The sequence below is a fragment of the Schizophyllum commune genome, assembly GCF_000143185.2.
Source record: "Schizophyllum commune H4-8 unplaced genomic scaffold SCHCOscaffold_4, whole genome shotgun sequence".
NCBI classification, from domain to species: Eukaryota; Fungi; Basidiomycota; class Agaricomycetes; order Agaricales; family Schizophyllaceae; genus Schizophyllum; species Schizophyllum commune.
Window position 1 is genome coordinate 1,686,991 of NW_026089541.1, and position 27,237 is coordinate 1,714,227.

Below are 27,237 nucleotides of genomic sequence, written 5' to 3' on the forward strand. Positions count from 1 at the left end.
TCATTGCTTTCTTTTTCCCTATCAAATTGACCCGACACAGTATCTGCCTTCGCTTGTAGGGGGGAACGTGGTAGCTACAGTGTACGACGTATGACCCGCCAAATTATAGTATACGGGCTTTAGTCCCCTCGAAGAGTCCACCGTATCGCGAACGAGGAGAAAGCCCACAATCAAACAAACGCTTGGGCCACCCGAGTAATGCCCCAAAAGACGTCAGCACCTGAATTCGAACCAGTTAAGACGTTTCCGTGTGCCCCTTATGTCGTTCTGTTCCCGGCCGGGCCATGCGTGTTCGCAATGGATTGTACGCGGAAGCAAAAAGAGCAGGCGATCAGGGCGTGGCATATCGGCGAGCGCCCGCCACATTCCACCCCGAAAAATGCGGGCGGACGGCGGGCGGTCGACGGCAGTCGCATCCTGCTTCCTTCTACCGTCTTGTTGTATTCACAGAGTACACGGGTATGTCCGCGCATCGTCCTACCAGCATTAGCACGCTCTTGTCTATGTAAGGCTCTGCCCTGCTACGCCTTTCCACGCAACTGACCACGATCAAGGGGAGACCTACACGGGCTAATAATGTCGGGAGTGGACGACACCGATCTCATCCAATTTGCGGGCTCCTGCTCGCAGGCGCGAGACGCAGTGCAGTCCTATCGCGACCGCGTGTATGATCTGTGTACGGCCCTCCAGAGGTACATGACCATCGAGCAAGCTCGTCAGCTGCGCCTTCGCATGCGAGACAACAACGCTGTCATCTCAGGCTCTTTTGCTCTCCGCTTCATTGGCAGATACGACTTCGAGGAGGGAGACTTAGACATTTACGCCTTCGGAGGCGACATATTGCCGATCGGTGACTTCCTTGCATCGATAGGATACCTCTTCACACCGCGCGCGGTTCAAGAACCTCACTTCGACTCCGCCGTGTCTCGCGCGTGCGACGACAGCATCACTCCTGAGGGGACGGTCGATTCCACCGAGTCGTCTTCTGATTACACCGAAGTCGAGACCTTCACGTTCATGCGAGGATCGGCGAAGATTCAACTGATGATGTGTCGGTTGGGCGTGGCGGAAACCATTCTCCAATTCCATAGCAGTACGTTCTTCCCATCCCCCCATGTTATGTCGCGTTGATCCCCGTCAGCTGTTGTCATGAACATGATCACGCACGATACAGCGTATTCACTGTATCCTCACGCCACATTCGTCGACAAACGCACTCTGAAAACCTGCAAAGGAGACACGAGGGAATGTGAGGCGGTCGCTCTGGCTAAGTACGAGCAGCGAGGTTGGGAAGTGGTCGACAAAATGTCTCCCATCGACGCCCTTTCGCACAACACGGAATTCGGGAAAGGCTTTCGGTACGTGGGGGACGAAATGACGCGCATCATCAAGTTGAACAATCCGTGAGTGATGCACTACCCTGGTTTCGCCGATGATCATTATGAGCGTAGGGTCTCGTATCCGGGATCGTCAGACAAGATAAAGTATAACTCGTGGACGCTAAAGTATAGCGAAGCTGTTTGACCTCGTCCGACTTCGAACGACCCAATACCCCATTGGTGGTTCATGAAACCGCAGATGGAAACGTGGACAGGTGTAGACGAGGAATGGAATATCGACGCCTTTTGTTTTGCGTACCCGCACATGGCAGATCGCTTCACGGAGTCCGCCTCGCGTTCCAAGATGCCCATCAACCTGTAAGTGCAGTACGACTGCGAAAACTAATCTGACCGAGTCTTAGGTGGACGACGACACGCGCATCTACGGAGCTTATGGCCATCTGCCTTGACGTCGCTTCCAGGGCGTCCACACGCAGCGCCTTGGGTTGTTGAAGCGTCCAACGTGACAGATAGTCGAACAGAATATGTTCCGACGTGTTCGTATTGTGTACCAACTAGCCTATTATACCTCACGGGGTTCGAACGTGTCGTGTACTCTACGTTTGCTCGATGGGCACACATAACCTCTAAGCAAATTGTGAACATTCGCAGCGGGAAGGGGGAGTGACGCCGACGGCAGGTGATTATGAAAACATGCTGCGATCCAGTTCGCAATGGAAGAAAGACCGCCGGACGGAGCGTCATTCCTCGCGGAAGCGGAACAACCAAGGAAATTGAGTCGAGGAAACGTCGAATCCACATGCCATGGATCGAAATGGACTTATTGCGTATGACTGCAGCGCAAACCTTTAACGTACTTCCATGGCACAGAGGCATACAAAAAAGGTACTCAACCAGATGGAAGAGAACGATGGTGCAACAGGGGCGGCGGCTTTGCTCAGCCGCGCTTTTGCCTCCGAAGGCGTACAAAACGTTCCGTTTTCCTATCTCAATGGTCGCGCGCCGCGGCGCCAGTCGATCCGCTCACCCCCTTTATTGTATGCGCGGCGTATCGGAGCGACCAAACAACGCGCACATTTGCCCGTCCATTCTCTTCCGATCGACCTCTGCGCTTCGTACTCGCAGGCGACGATCTTCACGCCACTCAAGCAGTTATGGACGACGGCAAGGATACTATAATGTCAGTGCCTTACCCTATCTCAGCGTGACAGCGTGGAGCCTGCGCAACTGTGCGCAGGTTCGCCGTTGGGCTTACAGAGAGCGGTAGGCTGCGCGACTTGGACGATCACTTTATGGACTCGCTGCCAATGACCTCAATCCTTCGCCTGGCGAGGGTGAACAAGCAGATGCGTGAAAGAGTACAAGCCTACCTAGGCCGTGCTCTGGACGTACGCAAGGCCTTCAAACCATTCGTGCCGGAGGACGCCATACCGGCCTTTCGCCGCGTCCAGCGAGACACCGGAGCTGTCGTATCAGGTTCAGTCGCCTTGAAGTTCATGGGCCGTTACGATTTCGAAGTCAGTGACATGGACGTCTATGTCCCCCAAGTCAACGCCATCGTCGTCCACGACTTCTTGGTCGCCATCGGATACACATTTCGCCCACGTACCAATCAAGAACCCACATTTGAAGAAGCCTTCCTTCACGCGACTGCGGTTTGGTCCGTGCACACAGCGTCCTATCTCGTTTCATCTCTGTCCGGAGCGTTCGATTTCGTGTCCGCCAACGGTTGCACAGTGCAGGTAATGACTTGCCGCCGCGGTGTAGCCGATGTGGTACTCGATTTCCACAGCAGTGAGCCGAAAATTCTGCGCACATTACGGGCTTATTGTGCTGATCACCCTTACAGCGGCGGTTATGAACATGATCTCGCACTCGCATGCGTATTCGTTATACCCTCAAGAGACCTTCGAAAACATGCGTTCGCTAGCAGTACGCGCGCACGACACAAGACCGAAGGTAGTGCAAGCGTTGGCCAAGTACAGACAACGCGGTTGGGACATTCTAACTTGCATATCTCTCGGAGAAGCAAGCAATCCAGAGAGAACCTTTGGTCGACGATACCGATTCGTTGGAGACTCTGCGTCTTGGGTGTACCCCCTACCTTCGATCCCGTACGTGTCTCATACGGCCTCCCTTCAATGCGTTTAAGGAAGCATTTCCAGCTCCCCCCAAGTGAATCAAGACTCCTACGTACCAGATTGTGAAAGAACGAGCCCGACCAGGCAAGTCCGTTCGTGCGCCGTTATCACAGGCATCTGACGGACCCGAAGGCAAATCGCACAGCAACGAGTGGATTACTTGCGTCGCGCATCTTACGAGTATAGGTGAGTCGTACACATTCGTGAACGACAATCATTGATTGTCTGCTAGCGATACCGTTCATACGTCCGCTATCCAGACGGACAGGGTTCGGTGGAACTCCTGGAGGTTGTACTACAAAAGATTATCGTACTGCCCCGCGCCACCTCTCTTCGCCACCAACGCCCGAATGCTCCGATCACATCTCAAGTATCACCCCCTTCGCGAAGGCGTAGCTGATCCGGACGGTTATACATTCGCTAATCGTCAGTTGCAAACCGCGTACGTAGAACATGCACTTCAAAGCGTGTCCGGTCCTCGTTGGTACGTCCAGAGCTATATAGTAAACCGCGTACGTGACTGCATCCAAGGTGGATCAAAAACGACGCGGAGGCAGCTGCTGAACATGCGTGCGCATCCATTTCAATACGCAAGGCGAACAAGTCTGCTTATACGCGTAGTGTGTATATCTTTCTACCATCCGCTATTCCGTTAACATCATTTATCCAAGATCCTGAAAACGAGGAGGAACTGTATCTCCTCCTGTATGTGCGGCCGTAGATATATTTTACTACATCTGGGTGCCACAATGCTTCTGCCAACAGACCGTAAATTCCCTTTTTTTTTAAAAAAAAAAACGCCCGAATCGGGCTACATATACATTCCCGTGTGTTATTGACATCAACACGCGTACTTAGCAGACGCGTACGCCTGGCGTGACCGACAGTCGTCCGCGTCATATACTGTATGTATAAAGTATATGCCGCCGGAGTGAGACCACGACACAGAACCTTCCTGATACGGCCTCGCCACGACTTCAAGGGACCGCCCATGTGGACACGACTGTCAATCTGTCAGACAAGTCGCGCCCTGCAAGCAATTACAACACTTACCAGTATGTCTCCGCCGACGTTCTTCGTGTAGACGAATTGAGAACGATCCTGACGAACTCGGCCAGATCGTGTGGCTTTACCGTCGATGAACCGTTCCGTGCTTACGATGACCGCGCCATGCTTCATAAGTGGCACTAACTCGATAAGTATACTCTCGTTCACTGATACATCCGCATTAGACCGGTTGGAGTCCATCGAAGATTGCCAGCGGGACTTACAAGTACTATCGAAGACTTTGTTGTTAACCATAACAACGTCCGCTTTGCTCATCGCCTTGGCCGTCTCACAACTAGCAAGCATGTCGCCTTGTACCAAAGTGACTTGCCCAATATTGATGTGGCGCGCGGCACAAGCACTACGAGCGTTAATGACCGCGTCTGCAGCGATGTCGGCCAGTTCCGTTTGAAGCTCGATCCCGAAAGCCGTACAACCCGTCTGAATCGCGGCTTGAATAACGAAGGTACCGGCACCGGAGCCCAGATCTACCAGGACGGAGTGCCGTGCGACCCGTAGGTCATCCAAAAGGCCGTAAACGAAACATGGTTCGAGTTCCCCATACGTCAAGTTGCGCGACCTGCTCGCGCGCGACAGTGCCGTCGGGATGTTGGCGATATACTTATCCCGTATCGCGCGTAGGATACGCATTACAGCTTCCGGGGACGGTTCTGACAACTGATCAATCGTCGTGATATACTATAGAAGGGCATGAACGAACTAGATTCCGATACGGAAAGCAAGCGCTCGTTGTCTGCTTGCAAACGCTTCAGGGTTTCAACCATCTTCAGCCTGAACAATCGATATTGGCGTTAGCATTGTATCTGTCATCGAGTGACAAAACATTCTTACCTTTTAGATGCAGCGGTTGCTCTTTCCTTGGCCTTGACAGCCGCACTTGCACGATGGCGTCTTGAGCGTTCCGTGGACGACAAGGGAGCGCAAACACGCCACGAAATCACAGACGACACGACAGTACTACCCCACGTCAGAACAGGATGATTCGAACACAACCTCAAAGGACTCACTCTTCGAGCCCCCTCATCTACATGCGGGTAAGAGGAAAGGGGGAACAATCGACGCAGGGTGCCACGTGTTCCGTCCCGACGTCGGGACGCGGTCGCGCCAAATGGAGCAAACGGTTTTGGTTCCGCCCCAGTGCGTTCCCGCACAAGAGCAACGGAGACACGCCCATACCGTAACTTGTACGGTGCTAGAGTACAAGTCATTTCGCATACATAAGAAGTGGTGAGAGCTGTAGCGCGCCAGGTACACGACGAATCATTTCGATAGACGCCCTACATGATTTCCGTGCGCGGCAGTACAGTAGCTGAGAAACGGTCAGGTCCTAAGAATCCGAGGCATGCGCCGACCGTGTCAGTAAGCAGATCAAAAAAATCCGTGTCACGGCGGTCTGCTGTATACACTATCATCTCCAGCGATCGATTCCTCCCCAAAACACATTTCGCCCAGGACCGCCAAAGGGCCTGAGAGCACGCCCTGCGACCACTGTCGAACAACGCGTACTCCCAATCACTGCAAAGAATGTCCGGCTGCATTTGCCACCCATGCACAACGACGCCGATCTCCGCCAGCAAAGGAAGGGCACGAGGAGAGGCAGCGACGAACATGAAGTCCTTCATACACATCCAGTGGTCCATGTCGCATGGACTCTCCTGGCGCACGACGAAGACAACTTTCCGCAACTTGGGTAGACGCGGAGGCGGTGTAATCGCTTGATGAAAGAGGCAGTAAAGATTAGCCTAGGCCCACAGACAATGGAAAAAAAGGACGCACGGTAGGAAAATATGTCGTCGATCGCTTCAATTGTCAGCTCCTCGAGCTGAGACGCGTACTTTAACACATCGACAACATCCGCCCATCCCAACGACTCTGGTAAAGCGAGGTGCGTAAGGTCATCTCCGCGTGGCTTGAGATATCCCTGCAAGATGCGTAGAACGGGAACACGCAACGCAGAAGATATGGCGACGTTATGGAGATGAGGGAATTCCGCGCACTGCACAGGTGGAGGACCCTTGGGTGCCTTGACGACGAACTGGAGACGCAAGCTGTGCAGGTCAGACGCAACCCCCCGAAGGGTGAGATCCAACGCCTCAACGGTGGTGAAGCCCGCGGAGATTTCGAGATGCCGCAAGTTTGGGAACCGGTTCAAGAACCTCGGGACGCACGTATCCGTCCTGGATTCCGACGTCGTCCCAAGTCGTAGGCGGACCGTATCGACATTTACCAGCACCGGCGTGCGCAGTGGGGTCAAGCACGAGAACATCCGCAGCTCCTTAACGAAGGAGTGAATGTCCTGTTGATCTAGCAGTCTGCTTGCATCCTCCTTCGAGCGTACGGTCACCCGCTGGAAGAAGATCCTTCGCGCGAAAAATCGGAGGGTAGACGCAGTATTCATGAGAGCGAAGAGAGTCGGCCGATCGCACTGCTCGACTATGGCGTTAGTCATCTCCGCGGGCACTAAAAGCAATCAACGCCAGAGTACGTCGTTAAGAGCGTACAGACGCACTGTCGGGACAGACGCCAGACTCCATAGTTCAGTGATACACACCGGGGTGACGATGAACGGCGGACAGCGACGACGAGAAAGCTGATGACAGACCGCGAGAAAATAGATAAGAGCGAGTCCCCGGCAGGGACGTGGCCAGGGCCAGTGGAATGACCCAACCGATACCCGGACAAACCGTCACCCTCAATTATTACTTCCGCGGGAACGCCTGGTTTCGACAGTCTACGATATTGAAATCAACTCGATCCAACCAGTTCGTCTACAAAACTGTTCTCGCGCAAGAGGCAATTCGGACGTACTACGTCTAGGAGAAGTAAAATCATCGTCCAACGCCGAGTGCCGCAGCTCGGACGTGCAGTACGATCCGAATGGGAAGTAGCAGGACCACAATGTCACACATAGTAACGGCGCGTGAATTCGGGTAACGCCGAGAACCGCATGTCGCGTGGTAAAACGGCATATAGCGAGGAAACATCCGGCATACGATCTACTTCCTTGAACTCGCTGCCATCACCATGGCTGTTTCTTCGACGTCCGAATCCTTTATCTCGACCGAGCCATTGATCTCCATCGGGTCAAACAGTCATCCTGACCAGACCAGTGAGCAGTGGCACACTCTCATGGACGCACAAAATCAGCGCATTGCGGCGGACGCCATAGGTTTGGTGAGACAGCCACGTATATCAACATTCGAGCGTGCGCTCACGCAGTCGTCCAGGGAACGTTGAAGGTTGCAATTGAAAACTGCATTCACAAGGCAGACGGAGACCATCAAGGTAAGTGGTATCACCCACAGACAGACGCTGACGCCATTGACGCAAGGGATAGGACAGCCGTCTATTACGATATCGAACAATGTCGATCACGAAGTCGCCCCCGACTGGAACTTCGTCTATTCAAACAGATTATGGTGCACGCAAGAAACAGCAGCGGCACTGGCTAACACCAACGCCTCGTGCAGGTACATACACGGCGTACGAACAGCATACATTAGCTAAGGGCGTACTACAGCTGCCAAGGCGAATGTACAACAGATCAGGGCTGCGCGTGTGCTAACGAAAGCGCACGCGTATTCGATCAAAATGCGTACGACGCGCAAGGGCTTCTCTCTCACGACGTTCTCGAATACAAAGGCCCGGTCGTAGAGTGCGGCGAACGTTGCACATGCTCAAGTGATTGTGTTAACATCGCAAGTGTCTACTCCACTGCAGCATCCTTCCTCACGTATTTATCGAGGAAAATAAGGTCGTTCGACTGAACCGCACACTACCCATGCGTATTGAAAAAACGGCCTCCAAAGGATGGGCACTGTTCAATGCAGACACAATTATTCGTCGTGGTGAATACATCGGAACGTTTGCAGGCGAGTTGATCACGGTAGCGGAAGCCGATCGTAGGGAACGGTGAAGTCGAGATTTATGCCAGTGATCTGTCTACTAACATGCACTGTCCACGCAGCGACACGACGAGCGTTAACAGCCACGCTTTCGGGCTCGATTTCTGGTTTTTAGATCGCACGCTGTGGAGACGGTCCGTCTATCTTGATTCTCGTTTGCCTCGGCGCACGACAAGTGGACAACTTACACTTTATAGCGACGCATCCGACCACGAAGAGCAAGACGTACACGACGTGAAGTTATGCATGGATAGCTCCCGCATTGGCAACGTAAGGTCCAGCACTTCTCGATGAAAAAAAAGGCTAAAGCTCTTCTTACTATAACTGCGCAGTTCACGAAATATGTAAATCATTCTTGCGACCCAAACTTGACCGTAGTCGGAGTGTACACTGATGTACGTTCGCACCTTCCGCGCTCCTCGCGTTTATCTCAAAAATATTAGCACTATATCGCCGTACCCCGCATCACGTTCTTCGCTAACAGAACGATCCACGCCGGGGAGGAACTGTGTATCTCATACGTTGACACGGCAGACGACTCGGAGGAAAACAGCAGCATACAATACAGGGACTGCCGCTGCAACTCGGCGAAGTGTAAAGGTACGACGGTGGTGCAGAAAGATAACGATCTCATTGGTAAACAGGACGACTTCCAATATAATCACCAAGAGCTCACAACGCCCGAACGCACCGTTTCAGCATCACGATCTACATATCTACCCACCTTTTATTAGTTTGCATATGCTAGTATCCATCTGTCGTCAGAAACCCTGTAATCGAAGCGCCAGCACACCCGACTATGCAGATGTTGTAGCAAGAAAAGCATCTTCACTTGCACGAAATAGAAAGGCGAAACCGCTCGCAGGCACTTGTCGCGCGACCGACTATATCAATCCCGATATCAGCATGTTCACATCACCTCACGATACGTTCAACCAAATAGCATAGTTGTACAATCCCGACCATTGCTAAACGCAAGATATTGCGACCAACACCGAGCGCAGTGTTATAGTACCAATGAACCGGGAGTATCTAGGTGCTCGAATCGACGCACTATAGAAATGTACGTGCGCTGCGGGTAACAGTGCAGTCATACACGAGCAACATTTCCAAGACACCCTCCAAGTTCCTACGTCTGGATCCTACCCCTATTCATCGTTCCGGCGTCAAATGCGCCGCGAAGCTATATGATCGTTTTATTCTCTGCATGAGACTATCCACTGATAGACACAACCAGAGGATATATGTAATGGCGAAACAAAATAACAAACAGTCGACATCTACGACACTTGTTCTTAACTATTGCCTAATACTTGTCTGTGCACGTAAGGCATTACACCGCCCCCCGGAATGACGATCATACGAGCGAGTATCTCCAATTCCTCGTCACCGCGTACAGCCAGAAACAGATGGCGAGGAGTAATACGTTTGACGTTTAGATCCTTGGCAGCGTTTCCTAACATAATATGAGTATGTCCTACTCGGAAAATGTCCTAGGCTACGCACCCGCCAGCTCGACCACTTCCGCCGTGAGATATTCCAGTACTGCAGCGGTGTAGACAGCCGCCTTCGAGCCAACTCTACATTTCCCGACATTGAATCGCTTGATATATCTATGAACGCGACCGACAGGAAACTGCGACATCCACATCAGCCACGGCAATGTCCTCAAGAACGACATGCTCACAACCAGACCGGCCCGAGCGCTTCGCGTCCTGACAGAGCGTGTCTTGTCGTTGGTTTCTGTCGTTGCAGAAGACCCCTCTTCGGTGGACGCCATCATGCGAATGTTCCGGCCACTTGATCTCAGGTCCGCTTATTGCTATATCTCTGAGCGAGACGCGTCAAGAGAAATATACGTGTAGTGACGATGTTTAGACGCAACCCTCAACGACGCAATACGAGCGTAAGAATACGGACCATTTACCCCCGCGCTACCTTTCGCACGACCCCGTGACGGGGTAGGAGCCCATAATGTTTGTTTATGACGTTGTTGTTTCTCTTGACTGAAAACATGATACAATAAATCGTAAAGACTACCACTTGCACTTTAACAGCACGCCTACCGACCCAAACTGCAAGCCAGTATAACATTGCGTGCTGACCCCCAACAGCACACCCATGCCGACGATCGCTATAGAGACGATGACAAGCGCTCTGACGAACGTAGCGAGGCTTCGTTAGATATAAGCACTCGAACGATTGTCGGTGAGCGTGGACACATACCTCGTTTCAACCCGTGTATTGTAACAATACAGACAAGGCGAACATTGCGAAGAAACAGTTGCCGTCATGTACATACTTAGCCTAGTGAATACGCGTGCCATCGCGAACGCCCTATCCGTGACTACTGCGAGAAAAGCGTATCAGTACACAGCCCAAGACTAATGAATACAAATTGTAGACAGCTGCTTACACTGTAGTTCGCGGACGTTGACGGGCATCCCATGCTCTCGTACGACGTCAGAGTCGCGTTCGAACGACCTCTTGAACATGCGGTAAACAAGTTCCTCCAGACAAAGTGGCCTTCCCAAACCAACCACCATCTCAGGGCGTACGGTTTCATACATACGGTTCAAGTCCACGACGTTGCAAAACTGGACAGAGTAACGACTCTGCAGCTCAAGACACATATCTGCCCGTCGCGCGTCACGTACGATACCGAAAATTACGTCCAATGAACTGACCGCGCACGCCTACGCCGCATTTGACGATCGCCTTACTTTTCATAAGACAGCGAAGAGGTTCTGGAAAGCCTGATAACCCATCAGTAAGTTGTATGGAGAGTGAGCAATGTGAGAGCGAGTCACGCGCACGATCTTGCAAGGACGTACGTAGCGAAAAGATCATAGAGCGGGAGAACCAAGCGAACGCACCACCGGCCCGTTGAAGATCAACGACGAAGCATAAGTTTGAAGCACAGTGTACAATTGTGAGAAGACGCGGTTTGCTGGTCGAGGGCTGGAAGTACCCAAACGTCTTCGACCGACAACTACGACGCGAGCAGATCAAGTCGACCACGATAACTCCCGGCCGAGGATATCCAGAGCCGACTATAGCTTCCAAAAGCGCGTCCGAATCCTCCAGAGTCCAGCACAGCAGCGTGAGGCTGAGGCGAGGTGGCCGAAAATGGGCAATAGGAGGCATCGTCCGACAAGGCCAGAAATATTCCAAATTGATGGAATAGGAAACTTACACTACCCGGCATCCACGTGATCAACGTTTGACGGATACATATGGCCAAGCATACACCCACACTCGTACCGCCTGCCCAGCGGGTACGGCCATCGGTCGTCCGACAGCACAAAGATCGCGACCAATAGTAATATGCTACATACGTGCTAACGTCATACTTCAGACTAGCATTACAAAGGAGTACATGTCCGTACGTATGACGACAATAAATGTTGCTTCCGCCGAAGGGCCACTGCTCGCTGTACTGCCTCCCGGCGGACAGTCAATGCGACAGAACAATACCGACAGGCATCCAAGCGCTGGACAGTACAAGTGGAGAATACACTATCTAACGAGAAAAGACAGACTCCACCAGTTCGCCAAAGTTCGTAACACAGTTCGGCGCGTATCTGGTGCCATGCATCTCTACCATACAATCCCAACGCACACGGTTGCTCGCCGTCGCCCGGTTTGTAATGGTCATAAGGTTTCATCTCAAGCTCTTGCACGAAAACGTGGGCGATCTGCTGGAAACCATGACTGTACGCCTTCTACGTGATCCGATAAACCGTCAGACGTCTTCCCCCCGGAAAGCACGAAGTCGCACCCACCCATGCGCGAAACAGACGCGGCGGCAAAGCCTTTTCGACCCGGACATAATCGCCACCCACAGTATACGGCGCAGCAGCGTCGAGGATGTCATCGTAGCGGTATCGCGCCGCAAACTGTATGACTTCCAACGGTTGCTCAACGCATCTCGCCCTGTAATCGATTCAGCACGGAGGCAGACTCCTATAAGATGAAAAAAACGAACTTCATATAAGAGCAGAAGTAAATCCTCGCCGAGTGTACGACATACTTCTCAGCGGCCTCCGCTACAGCCACCGCAAGGTCGAAAGGAACACGATCGACGTCGATGGGATACTCCAAAGCAACAAATTTAAATAGGAGCCGGAGAACATCTGCACTCTCTGTCGCGTGGAACACGATAGACTCAGAACCAAGCGAAGAAGAGCGAGGGAGGTCGAAGTCGGAAGCGCGCAAGAACTGTGCACGGCTGACAGTCACAGGCATACCGTCCGACGCGACGAACACGACGTCACAATCTGTGAACACAATTAAATATAATTAGAAAGATAAGTCAGGTTGAAAGCGCGTACGACATTCACTGGACAGCGGAGGCACCGTTCTCGACCGAAAGGTTGCCATCCAACAACCGAGAGCTGCAAAGACTCGAGAAATGTAGAAGAGCAAAGCGCGTAGACGTCGTATTTCAAAATACACCTGGTAATCGTCACGTACGACCCGTTTAAGTCACGATCATGTGACCACTAGAACGATGCAACGTGGTCGATAGCACTTTTCCCTCCAATGTAAGCTTCAGTCAATGCAAGCACATGTCGCAGCAGAGACGGAATGTCCCTGTACGTGTTCGTCCTAATTGTTATAAGCACAGTTCAATCGACGCGATCGCAACTCTCACCGGGTGTTTGCGCGTTCTTCAAATATCTTCAACTCATCCTCCGCCATCGTACGAGCCGCCCGATCAGCGAAACCGACTTCTTCGAATGCTGCATATGACGACATGACCTGAGCGAGGACGGGATGCGAGAAAATCCAACCCCCAGTATATTCACGGTCGCATCGTCGATACCGCAGGGTCCACGAATTGCTCTGCAGACCGTCGGCCAGGCCGCTGCGACCCACACTGAAATGACCACGTCAGCTTCTACAGGTACGTCGTCGGAAGTGTGCGCACCCAGAATCGAGCTCGACCACACGAGTCATGCTATCGCCTACATAACGAAACAGACGCCCGAACTCGTCATCGCAGTCGGACGCAGCCTCGGCAGGGACGCGATGATGCCTGGTCCAACCACCAACCGCAACATTTCCCGTGTGAGGAGTGAACGTGGTCGGGAAAAGAAGGGGAAGAGAAGATTGCGAATGAGCGGTTCTCGCATCGAACACGAGCGTGGCACGGTCGATGAACGTCGTCCGAGGGTAGAAAGAGTAAGCTTTGTAAGCGGTTATGGCGTTCATTTCACAAGCTAGGATAGTCAGCTTGCGGTTTGAAAAGTCCGAACAAAGGGAGTACGCACTCATTGTGAAGTCTAACAACGTCTGTGTCACGCCGAAATCGCATACGATGACGGATATTTCAAGGGCGTCCCGTACGAATGAGACTCTGTCGTTGTGTCTCTCTCCCCTCAACGACGTAGAGTTTACCGAGTTGGGCCGCGATCGGCTACATACATACACGTTAGGGAACAGTCTAATATGTAGATGGTACAAACTTACATATAGCCAAGGCCTAGCACGAAATCGAAAAGCTCGTACGTGCTACGACGAGGCACCAGCAACAACAGCGGCTGGCCACGCACAGGCTGCCGCATCAAAAAGAAGAGAGCGAACATTCCCGAGATGACGATGCCATGGGCGTCCATGACAGTCCGGAAACGGTCCACGTCTTCCATATCCATCCATAGACGAAGAGCGCGTCGGAGATCGTAACAACGTCGACTATACGCGTCGACTATACGCTTGCTCACCCTGTTGACGGTCGAAAACGACACGAGATCCTTCTCGGAGAACCTATCTAGAATGGAGTCGTGCAAATCCATTCTGAGATCGTCCATTAGCACCCGGTGACACTGAGCAAGACACGAAGACACCCACAGATCGAACGCAGTAACCCTCCGACCGTTCCAGAGGAACTCCGACATGATGGAAGAGCAAAAGAGCAGCCAAAAAGGAGGAGAAAAGAAGAACGAAGTGCACAGCAAACGACGCCGACCGGTCCGTACGTGTACCCCACGACAAACGTGCCCATATATACCGATCACCACCCCTTTTCGAGGCGGAAGCGGATAGAAGCAAATTCGAAGAGCGTATAGATTGGCAGAAGTTCCGTAAATAAAAAATAAATGACACACCGCGAAACAGGTGCATAACAAGTCGATTCAATCCTCGTACGAGCGTATTATCCCTTGGCGTGCGGGTGCTACAGAGCACACCACGTTTCTTTTGCGCGATTCAGACAGTCGTCGAATGCCCGTGGAATGGATCGGTAAGGCCAACCCGAATCAGAATAACCCCGCTCGATCACGACCGAAACCGGTCAAACCTTTCTAGGCGCATCCCTAAAAGATGAACAAGCCGAATTAGTTCCGACCCAAACCGGATATATCGGGTCATTATACTGCCGGCAAGCCATAACAGGAGAACGTTTTCTAGTTCAGTCAACGTGCGCTTCGGCATTCCCATGATGCGCGGAGACGACTTCACTCCAGAGCGAAAATGACGAGCATATAGGTAGGCGTATAAGCCACTCTCGGAGTACAATTGTACTACCGGCATGCCTCGGACGCAAGATAACGCCTTTACATCCATACGCCACGGAGCATGTACTGGGAAAGACATACGCTTCCCATTTGCGTGGGAAGGTAAGAAGACTGTATTCTTGCTGTATTCGCTTAATATGCGTGCACACTACCTGATCAAGTCGATGCGTAGCTAACGGCACTTCTAAACGGCAACATGAAGAACGGACGAAATTGAAAGCGGAGACGAGGGAATTCCGCGCAGTGCATAAGAGTAGGACCCTTGGGTGCTTTGACGACGAGCTGGAGAAGAAAGCTGGGCAAGGCAGACGCAACCCCTCGAAGGGTGACGTCCAACGCCTCAACGGTGGTGAAGCCCGCGGAGATGCTGAGATTCCGTAGTCTGGGGAACCGGCTCAAGAACTACAAGACGCGCGTATCCGTCCTGGATTCCGACGTCATCCCAAGTCGTAGGCGAACCGTATCGACGTTTACCAGTACCGGCGTGCGCAGTAGGCTCAAGCACGAGAACATTCGCAGCTCCTTAGCAAAGGAGTGGATGTCCCGTTGATCTCGCAGTCTGCTTGCATCCTCCTTCGAGCGTACAGTCACTCGCTGGAAGAAGACCGCTCAAGCGAAAACCCGGAGGGTAGGCGCAGTATCACGCCTCGGAAAGATGCCATTGCACCTCGTCTCGAGTCGATTGAGCGTAGCAGTAAACTATATACCACTGAACTTGTTGTGCGCCTGTATACTTCAAAGCACGCCGCTATTGCCGACGCACAAATGACATCTACATGACATAGACAACATAGTTGCTATAAGACGTCGCTGTTAGAAGCCTGCGAAAGAGCACGAAGATGGTACGACCTCCCTATAGATTAGTTTCCACTCTCAAGGCCTCTCGTAGCATGCATTCGCCGCTGCACTGTCCCTAGTCATGGAACGGCTTACGACGCCACATCCGTCACGTGCTACGAACGTGGCTCTGGGCGGTCTCAGTTCTCCACCGTCCTAAAGGACACCTTCTTGCGTGCCGGCTCCGACAAGGTCTTCGACGCCGTCCAAGACCGCGTTTGCACGGAATTCGATGGGCCCATCGACTTCCTCCACACGCTCGAGGAAGTGAACATCGACCTGCCCGCGGACATGCATGGCCCACAGGACGAGCTCATCAAGCGTACGGCTCGCTCGAGCTACTAGCAATTACCGTCGAAGCAGTTCAAGCAGAATTCGAGTACATATACAAGAAGTACAGTCAAAATAATCCGATACATATACGAAGCTACATACAAGCAGTCGACGGGAGGCGCGCGTCGTTCAAGAAGTCGTCGCAAAGGAGGGGTATGCAATCTTACAGGTGCTGTCAAACGATAGGAGTACAAGAAAGAGAAGAATAGAAACGTTCGTCACGGTAAGCAAGCAAGTGCAAATACCTCGAAAACGGTTGCTCGGCACAAGGGTTGCGCAGCGGCAACGAATCTGCACAGAAACCGAGCGACATCGATCTACAACCGTCGCGACCGTTAGTACATGACATCGCTTGGAGGGTGTAACAAAGACTCGCCCTCAAATATCGCTGACAGTAACGTCGACAGGAGGAATGCCAACAGTGCCAACCGTATGTGGTCCCTGCCTTGACGTCACGAACCTCTGCAACGCGTCCGCGGTCTCGACCGACATGCCGCCAGGTGATGGACGATAATCAAAAATGACCAGCGAAGGTAGAAGGACTGGAGAGCCATACCGAAACGTCAGAGAGTCAAACAAGAGCTCGCTGCCGAACGACTGGATGTACGCGCTGCAGTCGTCGATGTCGAGGACTCTCAGCCACTGCAGGCTCTCCAAACACTGCATAAGTGTGCCCGATGTGTCTGGGAGACCAGAATCAACGCGAGCTATCCGCAGTTCTTCCAGCCTGGGCTGAGCCTCCGAGCGACTCAGCAGAGTGAGGAGGTCGTCGATACCGAGACGATAGTCGTCAAAGTCGTTCAGAGTCAGCTGCCGCAGACGTGGCGCGCAAATGACCACCAACACGAAGCTGGTGTGGTTGTCGAGTCTGAGCGTACGCAGCTCCGGCATACTAATGATGGCTACGTCGTCCACGTCGATGTCGTTGTCCACACTGTCGACGAGAGAATCGACGCGGAGGTACTCGACTGACGCGCACTGTCGGATAAGCGAGGTAATGAACCGAACAGTGCCATCGCGTAGACCACCCAGAGTCAGCGACGTCAAGCGAGGCCACACAGGGACGTCTACCACAAACGAACCGGACATCCGAGAGTCATCACAAACGAGAGTTAGAGAGTCGAGCCCGACCGCATGCTGCAACCACCGCAGCGCTCCTGGATCCGCGTCGCCTTCTAACCACAGCTTAGCTGCGGTTAACAGAGCGTAGTGATGCGGGTGTGCGTTGGCGGTGAAGCATCCCCAAGAAGCGCGGAAGGCAACTGTACTCCACCTCGCTTCAGAGCCAAGTAGGTGATGAAGTGCAGAGGCTGCGACGTCGTTGGCGTCCGCCACAGTGTGCTCCACCGACATGGGAAGCGCGCGCGACAGCCGCGCATTGAGCTCTAGGTGTGACTGGCAAGATCGCCAAGGGACCGTGAAAGCACGCGTCCACAACCGCGGAGTCATATCGGCGACGTCAGCCCAGAATGCGGATACGCTACGCAATGCAGCGACCTCACGCCCAATCTCGACCGCGTCCCTGCACAAGCCTGCGACCATCTCGAATATCATACAAAGAAGCTCGACAGGCAAGCGGCGCACGGGCGCTCGCAGAGCCAAGATTTTGGCTAACTCGAAGGCGACTGCATCGCGATCCGCCTGCAGAGACGAAATGGTAGCAGATAAGACTGCCTCTGTGCCGCGCAGATGCGTCAGCGTCCGCGTCAACGCCTCCCCACGTTCCGTTGCTAGATCTCTGCGGAAGGGGTTGCGCAAGGACGCAAGAGATACGAAGGCGTAGTAGTTATCAGTCGACGACATAGCGGAGAGGCGCGCGGCAATGTCAGACAGATACGAAGATGAGGAGGTGTCGATATCGACCGATGCCAGAACGAGTGACTTATACTAGAAAGCGGACGCCGCGTACAGTCAATCAACATTCCGCGTACCTACAAACTCTCAGTCGACGCGGGCCACCGAATGTGTACACCAACAGAATGGCTCGAATCCCGCGACGACACAACGTGCAAGTGAATATCCCGATGCGATGAAATATTCCCACTACAGCCGACACCAAGTAGCAACCCATATGGCGGCGCCAGCGTTCTGAGAGTAGCGCGCTTGCATGCAACTTAATCACTCGAACTACCACTGACATAAACGATGGATTGGCGCAGTAGCATACTCGCCAACAGTGCATTGAGTTCTTGCACGACCCCGCGCTCAGCCTGGCACCGCGTGCACACACTTCCGTCACCGACGCAAGAACCGTTCCTCGCCTGCGCATGTCAGATGCACGTTCAGAGGTGGACAATTTGCAGATTTGAGGGCGCGCACAATACACGATCGCGGCCTGATAAACGAACATTGAAGAAGCCGCGCATCTCGGACGGTTGACAGCATCTCTATTGCCGCAGAATTGATTGGCGCCGTGCATGTAAAGAGGTCTGTCCCTATGATTGTAACAACACACCCTATGCTTATAGGGCACTGTGTTGCAACAATTCCCACTAATTATAAGGTTGTAACTACAACGGTTTGTTGCAACATCTGTTGCAACAAAACCCTACGGCTACCAGTACACTACTGGCCTGTCGGACATTGCCGAGCAGGCCGCCACCGTCGTCGTCGTCACCGAAACCCCGCCGCCACCGTTCGCGACGCGCTCGTCGTCGTCGCGCCGCCGCCCGCTCCCCGACGCGCACCCACGTGCTGCCCGCCGCGCCCGCCGATCCTTCCCACGCGCCTACCGACACGCCACCCAGCCGTTCACCGCCCCGACGCGCGCTCGCGCCGCCTTTCCCACGCTCCGCTCGCCGTGCTGACGGTCGCGCGCGCTCGCCCTCGCGGTCGCACGTGCATCCGCGAGCGTGGCGCTCGAAATCGCGCTCTCGGCAGATGCCGAGGTCGCGCTAGCCAACCCGCAGGTCAGCGAGCACGCGCTTGCGCTGGCCGTCGAGCTGCGCATACACGGCTACTGCCTGTACCCGCTCGCATTCGTCGGATTGCGCTGCGCGCTGGTTCGCTTCGGCCGACGCGTAGACTGGGCCGTGCCACGTGGGCGGACCGTCCAATCCGCGGACCCACACCTCCTCCCGCGACACACCGTCCAGCGGACGGCATGCGCTCGGCGAGCGTTCCCATTGCCGCGGCCCTCAATTGCCACGTAGTTGTTGCTATGGCAACGACATCGACGCGCTCTTACACGCGCCGCGTGCAGCCGACGTCGTCGTGTTCGTCATGTCTCCATGACGACACACCGACGCTGGGCATGCCGAAGCAGGTGCAGTGCAGGCGGCCGGTAGCGTGTGCGGAATGGCGTAGGCGCGCGGCGCGCACCGTCCACGGCGAAGGGCAACGACGGCAGCGGAGGGCGAGAGGAGGAAAGGGGGTGGGGCATAGGGCGGACGGGCGCTGTTGAGCACCCCAGCGGACGTGGACGTGGTGGCGAGGTCGAGTCGGGTGGGGTCGAGGTCGAAGCCGAGGAGGTGAGGAGGTGGGGAGGTGAGGAGGGAGGAGGGAGGTGAGGGTGTGGCGAACAGATGAGAAGGCGGTCGAGGCGAGCGCGCGAAGACGCGCACTCGCCTCGCTCGCAGCAAGAGGGCGGTGGTTGAGGTAGTGGTCGAGGGCAAAGGGCACGATCGGCTGCGGACGGAATTTGGTCCGCGCAATCACGTGACCCGGCAAACGCCGACGACGCGTCCCTTCGTGCGCGTGTCCGCCGCCATCTGGATGTCCGCGCGCTGCGTAGGGCCGGGAATGCTGCAAATACTAGACGTATGACTAAACCAATATACTGTGATGCTTAAAATGCGCTGCTCACTACCCTTTGTAATGAGTAAACTCCATATTCTCTGCCTTCTGTCATAGCAGGGGCAATGATCTCAACGCGATATATAGCTAATGTGGCCGTTCTGCCTCAAAAGAAATTGTACATATCATGTATAGGCATCTAAGTGTATATGCATTTGCCTTCACTGCATTAGGGGGCTTGCTTGATTATAGCAAACTCGACCTGTACATGCTCTATTAAGCACCCTTTGAGTATGAGATTCAGGGATTGTCAAGGTTTCGAGACTTATCATACACATCAGAGCATTGTAGTATACTCAGGTATGTACATGCAAAGTAGCTCGAGCTTGAGGCAGGGAGGGGGGACTTGGGAACAGCACGAAGTGCACTGATGTACTCGCTGAGCAGCAGTGATTTGTCTACTGCTCATTGAACTACTTTGCTGCGAGTGACATCAATACCGACATGTTCTATGCACAAACCTCGATGTTTTAACTCATTTACCCCCGTTTTCGAATGCGCCCTACACGTCTACGCTAATATCTCGGCGGCGAATGCTTTTCCGCGATCTCTAGACGCCATTGAACGCGACAACGAGCGTGAATCGGCATTCGGCCCGGCCTCCCACGTCACGCAAATGTGCGAACTCGTCCGACCTCGGGAGGCGATAAAGAAAGAGAACGTATTTACAGGTACTTTATAAGCGTATATTGCGTGTCTCTGGTGTAATCTACGCGCTCCTACCTAAGTTTCTGGCAATAAAGGGCGAAGCATTCTTTAAGGTTGGATTAAAGCATGTTTTGGTCGCTTACAGAGACATAGCGGTAATCTGATATACTATGAATCTATTTCCAGGCGCCCCCCTCCACTACATTATGCTTAAACAAGTCCTGGACGTCGTAAATTGCATCGAGAGCAGCCAGCGATCGTGGGGGAGCGGCGCGCGGCCTGGCGTGCCGGGGCTCCGGTCACGTGACTGGCCGCGGAAAATTTCGGCCGCGCGCGCAGCACTTCTTGTCTCCTTCCACCACCATCGCTGTCCCCGCGTCGACCACCGTGCCTCCTCAACGCATACGCCCTTACTTTACACCCCACTCCCACCCCTCACTCTTTTCGACGCCGACATCCACACCGACACCGACGCCGACTCCGACACGCGCGCGCTGCCACCACCCTCACGCCCAAGGGTGTATCGTGCTCGTGCCCAGCACGCGGCAGTCACCTCCCGCGAAGCGCCTGCCACCCACCTCGCCCCATCCCTACCCCTCTCGGCGCTCTAGCCGTTGCCGCTACATTGCCACGTCACATCGCTGACGTGGCTCTGTACGCACGCGTCGCATCACGTGACGTGTCGCGCGCTCGACATCATCTTCGCGGATGAGTGTCGCGGGAAGTGGGCGTGCCCGCGCACTCTGTCGATCGTGCGGATGCATGTGCGCGTCGACCGATGCCAACGCTTCCCGAGGGGCGGGCAGGAATTCGGCATTCGCCGCATATCCGCAGCCCAACGGCTGGTGCGCGCTGACGGTTTCGGCCGAGAGCGGCGGGGTGCGCGTTCCAGGCGCTGATTGATCGAGCGCGAGGGCAGTGGGTGCGCTCTCGGCATCTGCCGAGAGCGCGATTTCGAGCGCCACGCTCGCGGATGCACGTGCGACCGCGAGGGCGAGCGCGCGCGACCGTCAGCACGGCGAGCGGAGCGTGGGAAAGGCGGCGCGAGCGCGCGTCGGGGCGGTGAACGGCTGGGTGGCGTGTCGGTAGGCGCGTGGGAAGGATCGGCGGGCGCGGCGGGCAGCACGTGGGTGCGCGTCGGGGAGCGGGCGGCGGCGCGACGACGACGAGCGCGTCGCGAACGGTGGCGGCGGGGTTTCGGTGACGACGACGACGGTGGCGGCCTGCTCGGCAATGTCCGACAGGCCAGTAGTGTACTGGTAGCCGTAGGGTTTTGTTGCAACAGATGTTGCAACAAACCGTTGTAGTTACAACCTTATAATTAGTGGGAATTGTTGCAACACAGTGCCCTATAAGCATAGGGTGTGTTGCAACATAGGTCCTGCCAGAGGTGATGTAAAAGCATGGCGTCATCTGCACAGCAACAGGAGTTTCCGAAGCGCTCTTCCACCGCTGGTCGAGGAACGTGGCCCTGTCGTCCAAATGCGAGAATGAACGATACTTTCTAAGGAGCATACACCGCAGCATAGAGACCTACAAGAACATCTACACTAATCATGTACTGCGCCATATGTAGAATACATCATGGAACGAACGCGGTCGCCGGCGACGGGCGTGGGGATGGCTGGCACCGCCACACAGCCTCGCAGCATCTACGACGAGCGCAGCCGCTCAGAGTCGTACGATCATAGGGGCGAGCACCGGAAAAAAGGAAGGGAGAGGGAGCGAAGCGCATTCACGACCCGCGGAAAGACGTAGAGAAACAGAACGGGTTCCTCGACGCCTGACCGCGCGAAACCTGTCTCGATGTCAACCGATGCAGCGCTCGACAAGAGAACACACCACCTCCAATAGAACACCATCTTCCTCCCTGCAACAACCTTCCTCGGATGATCGCGACGTGGTGAACAACGAAGAAAAGCAGTGAGAGCAAGACACAAGCGCGTCCTTACCCACGAGCCGGCCGGTACCATACACTACCAAACAACGGGCCGGCCCGACTGAGTAACCACGTGGCAAAGACGGAGACGACCAAGCGCCAGGGATGATACGGCCATGGGAGAGAGTAGGCATTGAGAGCATTGCGTGTATAGTGCTTAACGTCGTGCTTTCTCACTATCGCTAGGTACAATGTGTAGCATACGTGCGCTGGTCACTAAGTACACCGTGCAACTGCGCAAGCAGAGCTATGGATCGCTCTGACCGCTTGCCCAACTTCAGAAAGCATCGCAACAGACACGGCGTGCGCGTCGGAGGCTGTCTGTCTAGACGGTATAGCAACACCATCGATACGCCGTCCACACGTCACATGTTTACATGAAAGCACATCCAAACCAGGCGGCGCAAAAAAAGTCGACGACGAGAAGCCGCTCCCTTGCGCGTCTCGTCTGCCACGACAATCCGAACACACAAAGTGGCCGCACGGTACGACCCGGTCCGTCGTATAGGAACCACATGAGCATGGACCGCACCCCATAGCACGTGCCTATCGCGCGACCAGTGAGCAAACCACAACGAGTTGAAACAAAAAACGACGGACCAATTGCTGAAGAGCTCGTTCCGCTACGCCGACAGACTCAAGGACGGCCGACAGCCTGCCCTCGTACTCCTCAAGCTCCCGGCTCAACCATACCACACTAGCAGATGCACTGCGAGAGCCAATAACCGACGGGTCAGACGCGGACCGACTGTAAGGTGGTAGCTATACCGAATGAGATTCAGACCACCTTCAAGATGATGAACGTACGAGCGGCGTGGGTGACTCGGACATTTGCTGTTCAACTTGTAGAAGCAAGCGTTGAGATCCAACGCCTTTGGACAATATATACAATAACAAGAACAGCACAATCGCGCAGCACAGCAGACCACGAAAAGACCGTGTATACCCTGACACGATGACATCTTGCTCGTCCGCACCCACGATTGTCGACCCCATTACCTTACCTGGACTCACTCATACACCCAATAGACCATCTGCGCGCCAATGGCGTGCACGTCTGCTTATCAGACAGCCACAATCGTTCTTACAATTTCCTAATGGCCAAGAACGCATGCGTACGAAGCAATAGAACAGTGTACAGTTACACGCCAAGAAGTGCCTCGTTCATTTCCGCCTCGAGCCCCTTCAAAGAAGCAACATGACCTTTTACGGCCACAATCTACACGGGTCAGATCTCATCAGAAGGCTATAGATGGAAAGGAACATACCATACGATTCAGGCGCGCGACCTCCGCCTCTAAGTTGGAATGAAGGTTGCGCCACTTCTCCGCGTCTGCAGTCGCACGGCTCAACTGGGCTTCTGCATGACGAAGGGAAGAAACACGACGCGACAAGCTTTTGATGCTTTTCTTCTGGTTCTGAATCGTGGTCTCCCGGTCGTCGATCTCTCTCTGGAGAGCCTTATCCGCGGTCAAGGTTTCTCCTACGGACAAGATCCTAATGGGTCTCATGGGACTCCCCAGGGAGGGTTGACCTTTACTCGACTAAACATGTTGAAAGCGTAGCACGAAGGCAAAACCCGACTCACTCGGGCGCATCCGGGCCGTTCTTTTCTTCATCTTCTTAGTCTTCTCCGGGGCGCGTAAAGACATGTTCAGATTCACTGAACACCCGCACGGGAGACGTTCCGCGCTACAAGACAGCGCGATTCTTCACACGGATGTGTCGTCACCTTGCGAAAATAACAAAGACACACACAATCCGGAGTTGAGCGCGCGCGCGGCGCCGAGAGCGTGGTGATGATCTACATACAGATCGACACGACGTATATTGCGTACCTAGGATCGCTGGGCGTTACTCAATTGAACAGCACTGTAGCAGGAGCGTGCCCGTCGCCGGGTAAGACCGATTGCACGGAAGCTGGACCGTGTGCTCCTAGCATGGTGCTGAACGACAGATAGAGCATCGTTCAAGTCGCACGCGCCGACGCTAACTCAATCGACGCTCACTGACATCCGCACTCATCGGGGTGCTTCTTAATCGACACCTGCGAAAAAGGGGAGTACGGCGACCTGGTCAGAATAAGGAACCGAGTACAGAATACAAAAGTAGGCTTCGAAGTGACATCAACACAAGCCCAGCTCACACCAATCGGGAGACACCTTGCACAAAACGGATGCACGCTCGAAGCAATAGTCAATCATTGCGGACAGCGCGACGCGGGGCAGAGCGGGATAACCGTACCTATCAGTAACGCTTCCGAGCCAATAATCATGAAAGAGTCCGGAAACGGATTCGCATTCGCACGCGCCGCAAGCAAGACCTGTTCACGCAGATCGAGCGACCCCACAACGCGACATACAACGAGAACAGACACCGACCGGCATGACGGCGTATCAGATTCTTGTCGCACACCGCAAGCGATGGTGCGAGTTCACCCCATATAATGAGCTGCAGTCCAATGGAATTCAAGACGAAGCACATATACTCGGCTAAGATTCAAACAAAGTTGGTAACATATGTTGGCGGGTTTTGCATCTGCGCTCTAGCGACAAAATCCGCGCGACGGATCGCTTGACCAGTGATCGCATCTTCAGTATGTCAGTCAACAATTTCAGTGCATTCGTAGGGCTCACCAGGCGTTCCCCAGAACTCATCCTCGACGACCACGATCTCCGACCAATGGTCGGTCGTCAACACTTCCGCGGCTACGTCGAACTCGGCGTCCGTCGCATAGTCGGCGACATATTTATGGATCGTAAGCGTAACCTGGCCGACAACCGTGGACCTTGCCATGGAACGAAAGATCGCCAGAAGCTCCCAATCGATGTGCAGGTTGGTGAGACTGCCCAAGAACACCGGTTCTATTGAGTCTACCTGGCCTCCTGCGAAGGGTTAGATCTCATAACCTCGAAAACATCGCTGTACATACTGGATCCTATACCGTATATGCGCAAGGACTGTAAGTGAGTCTGGCTGTCACGGAGAAGACGCAGGGTGAGCGTCCAGTCGGAAAAAATGCGAGTGTAGACGTTGAGCGAGTGCAGTTGAAAGAAATACACGGTATCAAGCACCCGCTCCAACCCCGTGTTCACTTCAACGTTGAGGTGTCTCGTTCGCAAGACGATCTTGTCGCGATCGTCCGTCCACTGCACGACGGGAGCTGCTTGAACCCCCCAGCCGCCACCAAAGCCTACACCCCACTCCATCTCGCTGTCTTCGTCAGCCGGTGCCCCTCGAAGAGTCAGAGTCAAGGGCATGTGAGCTAAAAGTTGGCGAGTCGACGGCGCTTGCTTGGAAAACAGAGAAACGATGGACGTGAGGTTGGGGCACTCGAGAGTGAGGTTTTTGATAGGCGCGAACAGTTGCCCATTATCGTACCCGCCCCATGCTTGCCTCGCGCCCGTCCACCATGACTTTGAGCCATGCGAACGCATTCTGATCGACTGTAACCCGGAAGGCGCCAGATGGTTGAGGAGGACAAATAGCGCTCTCGTCTTCGACGTCCATTCCTCTGGCAACACAATGCTCTTGACGTGAGAGCCAAAGTCCTCCTGCACGTTTGCTGCATAGAGTTAAAAATGAATATACTCAAAGAATGAACACGTACGGCAAATCGGAGAAATTGTGCTGAGATCCTCGATGTCTATGCGACAATAACGTTTCCCTAGTGAACGTCAAAACGAAGACCCCACGATGCAGCGCCCCACGCACCGGGACAAGCGCAAATCTTAGGATAGAGAGCCCCTACGTGCACCCACTTCTCTAGTGCCACGAAAGACCTGGGGGACATTACGAACTCCCGCAGTCGCTCCCTTCGCGTCAAGCACGCGAAAAGCATGTTCGTTTCCGACAGCTTTCCGAGATCGTGCCGAGGCAGATTATCAGCGACCAGTAGAAGGCTTTCCAGCGGAAGGCTAGTCAGCTTGCAAGGACGATCCGACATGATGACAGGTCGCGGTCAGGAAAGATGCAGATGATGTGAAATTAGGGACTGTGAGCATGCTTACGAGCTCTTAGGTCGCACGGGTGAAGGCATTTCAATCAACTCCACAAACACACCGTGCAAACAGAGACGGACATGGTCAGACTGAATGAATCCTGCGCTACGAAGGAGCCAAAGACTTTGGGACTTTCCTACCCAATAGAGGACAATAGACTGATGGCACACGCAATGACCAACTATTGGCCACGATGCCGAATGACGATGGTGACGAGCGCCACAAATCTAGATTCCTGCGGACCTGCGATCCAGCCGACGCCACAAATTACTTGTACCCCGCGACTGTATGCACCAGAAACACCGCGCAGTCATGACACGCACACGCCCACCTTCAACTCTGGACCTTATCGGCACTGTATTTTGACGATTAAGGAAGGGTGCTGTGAATCTGTCACCGATGTCCGCCGCGACGAACACGATGTAACGGGGACTCCGTCAAGGGCGCCCACGAGGTGCATTGCTGTCATCCGATGTCCCACGCTTCCCTATCGAGTAACTTCGTCGCTCACCATACACTTCCAATACAAAAGGGTCTTGTCGTGAGGGTGAACCAACGAATTCCGGTCAATACTACACTCCGACTGCACGGCGGCCATACCCTCTGCCCTACAGACGCCGCGGACAAGCTTGATCCCATCGAGCAATCCCCCAACATGCTGTTGACGGCGAATCCCAGCTACGGTCATACGAACACTAAACCAGGGTAAGCA

General features: G+C 54.1%; 12 protein-coding genes across 12 annotated transcripts; 5 read left to right on the plus strand and 7 right to left on the minus strand.

The window, feature by feature from the left end:
- Window positions 1-576: 576 nt before the first annotated feature.
- SCHCODRAFT_02665564 (uncharacterized protein) lies at window positions 577-1,832 on the plus strand (the record flags this gene model as incomplete). Its single annotated transcript, XM_050346549.1, has 5 exons — window positions 577-1,093; window positions 1,142-1,403; window positions 1,452-1,518; window positions 1,579-1,697; window positions 1,742-1,832. 5 exons carry the CDS (start codon window positions 577-579, stop codon window positions 1,830-1,832), a joined length of 1,056 nt encoding a protein of 351 aa, XP_050201114.1.
- An 800-nt stretch (window positions 1,833-2,632) lies between these two features.
- Window positions 2,633-3,491, plus strand: SCHCODRAFT_01171178 (uncharacterized protein; the record flags this gene model as incomplete). Its single annotated transcript, XM_050341165.1, has 2 exons — window positions 2,633-3,134; window positions 3,190-3,491. The coding sequence occupies 2 exons, from the start codon at window positions 2,633-2,635 to the stop codon at window positions 3,489-3,491; spliced, it is 804 nt and encodes a 267-aa protein (XP_050201115.1).
- An 831-nt stretch (window positions 3,492-4,322) lies between these two features.
- On the minus strand, window positions 4,323-5,179 carry SCHCODRAFT_02495034 (S-adenosyl-L-methionine-dependent methyltransferase; the record flags this gene model as incomplete). Its single annotated transcript, XM_050343010.1, has 3 exons — window positions 4,323-4,484; window positions 4,592-4,695; window positions 4,753-5,179. 3 exons carry the CDS (start codon window positions 5,177-5,179, stop codon window positions 4,323-4,325), a joined length of 693 nt encoding a protein of 230 aa, XP_050201116.1.
- Window positions 5,180-6,546: 1,367 nt separating this feature from the next.
- On the minus strand, window positions 6,547-7,083 carry SCHCODRAFT_01207381 (uncharacterized protein; the record flags this gene model as incomplete). The annotated part of the gene is made up of 2 exons (XM_050341241.1): window positions 6,547-7,009; window positions 7,059-7,083. Coding segments are annotated over 2 exons (488 nt in total), but the record flags the coding sequence as incomplete, so codon positions are not given.
- Window positions 7,084-8,145: 1,062 nt separating this feature from the next.
- SCHCODRAFT_02495513 (SET domain-containing protein) lies at window positions 8,146-9,188 on the plus strand (the record flags this gene model as incomplete). The annotated part of the gene is made up of 5 exons (XM_050343023.1): window positions 8,146-8,238; window positions 8,295-8,461; window positions 8,529-8,608; window positions 8,764-8,849; window positions 8,898-9,188. Coding segments are annotated over 5 exons (717 nt in total), but the record flags the coding sequence as incomplete, so codon positions are not given.
- Window positions 9,189-9,749: 561 nt separating this feature from the next.
- On the minus strand, window positions 9,750-10,577 carry SCHCODRAFT_02665567 (histone-fold-containing protein; the record flags this gene model as incomplete). The annotated part of the gene is made up of 4 exons (XM_050346550.1): window positions 9,750-9,910; window positions 9,961-10,090; window positions 10,142-10,197; window positions 10,574-10,577. The coding sequence occupies 4 exons, from the start codon at window positions 10,575-10,577 to the stop codon at window positions 9,750-9,752; spliced, it is 351 nt and encodes a 116-aa protein (XP_050201119.1).
- A 1,231-nt stretch (window positions 10,578-11,808) lies between these two features.
- SCHCODRAFT_02665568 (uncharacterized protein) lies at window positions 11,809-14,354 on the minus strand (the record flags this gene model as incomplete). Its single annotated transcript, XM_050346551.1, has 10 exons — window positions 11,809-11,948; window positions 12,077-12,179; window positions 12,240-12,390; window positions 12,443-12,734; window positions 12,814-12,851; window positions 13,112-13,336; window positions 13,388-13,679; window positions 13,731-13,876; window positions 13,930-14,253; window positions 14,308-14,354. 10 exons carry the CDS (start codon window positions 14,352-14,354, stop codon window positions 11,809-11,811), a joined length of 1,758 nt encoding a protein of 585 aa, XP_050201120.1.
- Window positions 14,355-15,128: 774 nt separating this feature from the next.
- Window positions 15,129-17,945, minus strand: SCHCODRAFT_02665569 (uncharacterized protein; the record flags this gene model as incomplete). The annotated part of the gene is made up of 5 exons (XM_050346552.1): window positions 15,129-15,366; window positions 15,409-15,566; window positions 15,975-16,150; window positions 16,310-16,314; window positions 16,603-17,945. 5 exons carry the CDS (start codon window positions 17,943-17,945, stop codon window positions 15,129-15,131), a joined length of 1,920 nt encoding a protein of 639 aa, XP_050201121.1.
- Window positions 17,946-18,600: 655 nt separating this feature from the next.
- SCHCODRAFT_01067252 (uncharacterized protein) lies at window positions 18,601-19,047 on the plus strand (the record flags this gene model as incomplete). Its single annotated transcript, XM_050340967.1, has 1 exon — window positions 18,601-19,047. A coding segment is annotated over one exon (447 nt), but the record flags the coding sequence as incomplete, so codon positions are not given.
- A 1,885-nt stretch (window positions 19,048-20,932) lies between these two features.
- On the minus strand, window positions 20,933-22,055 carry SCHCODRAFT_02686620 (uncharacterized protein). Its single transcript, XM_050346791.1, has 3 exons — window positions 21,960-22,055; window positions 21,869-21,934; window positions 20,933-21,841 (listed from the first exon to the last, which is right to left on the minus strand). Exons 1-3 carry the CDS (start codon window positions 21,988-21,990, stop codon window positions 21,282-21,284), a joined length of 657 nt encoding a protein of 218 aa, XP_050201124.1. The 5' UTR covers window positions 21,991-22,055; the 3' UTR covers window positions 20,933-21,281.
- SCHCODRAFT_02618762 (uncharacterized protein) lies at window positions 20,965-21,196 on the plus strand (the record flags this gene model as incomplete). The annotated part of the gene is made up of 1 exon (XM_050344899.1): window positions 20,965-21,196. A coding segment is annotated over one exon (232 nt), but the record flags the coding sequence as incomplete, so codon positions are not given.
- Window positions 22,056-25,023: 2,968 nt separating the features above from the next.
- Window positions 25,024-26,470, minus strand: SCHCODRAFT_02495506 (uncharacterized protein; the record flags this gene model as incomplete). Its single annotated transcript, XM_003033276.1, has 4 exons — window positions 25,024-25,115; window positions 25,161-25,409; window positions 25,457-26,089; window positions 26,239-26,470. The coding sequence occupies 4 exons, from the start codon at window positions 26,468-26,470 to the stop codon at window positions 25,024-25,026; spliced, it is 1,206 nt and encodes a 401-aa protein (XP_003033322.1).
- Between the last annotated feature and the right edge of the window lie 767 nt (window positions 26,471-27,237).

Coding starts and splice junctions, on each gene's coding strand:
- SCHCODRAFT_02686620 (XM_050346791.1), bottom strand. CDS start 21,990: ATGCTTTTACATCACCTCTGGCAGGACCTAT. Junction 21,935..21,959: donor TCACCTCTGGCAGGACCTAT/GTTGCAACACAC, acceptor CTATGCTTATAG/GGCACTGTGTTGCAACAATT. Junction 21,842..21,868: donor AACGGTTTGTTGCAACATCT/GTTGCAACAAAA, acceptor TACGGCTACCAG/TACACTACTGGCCTGTCGGA.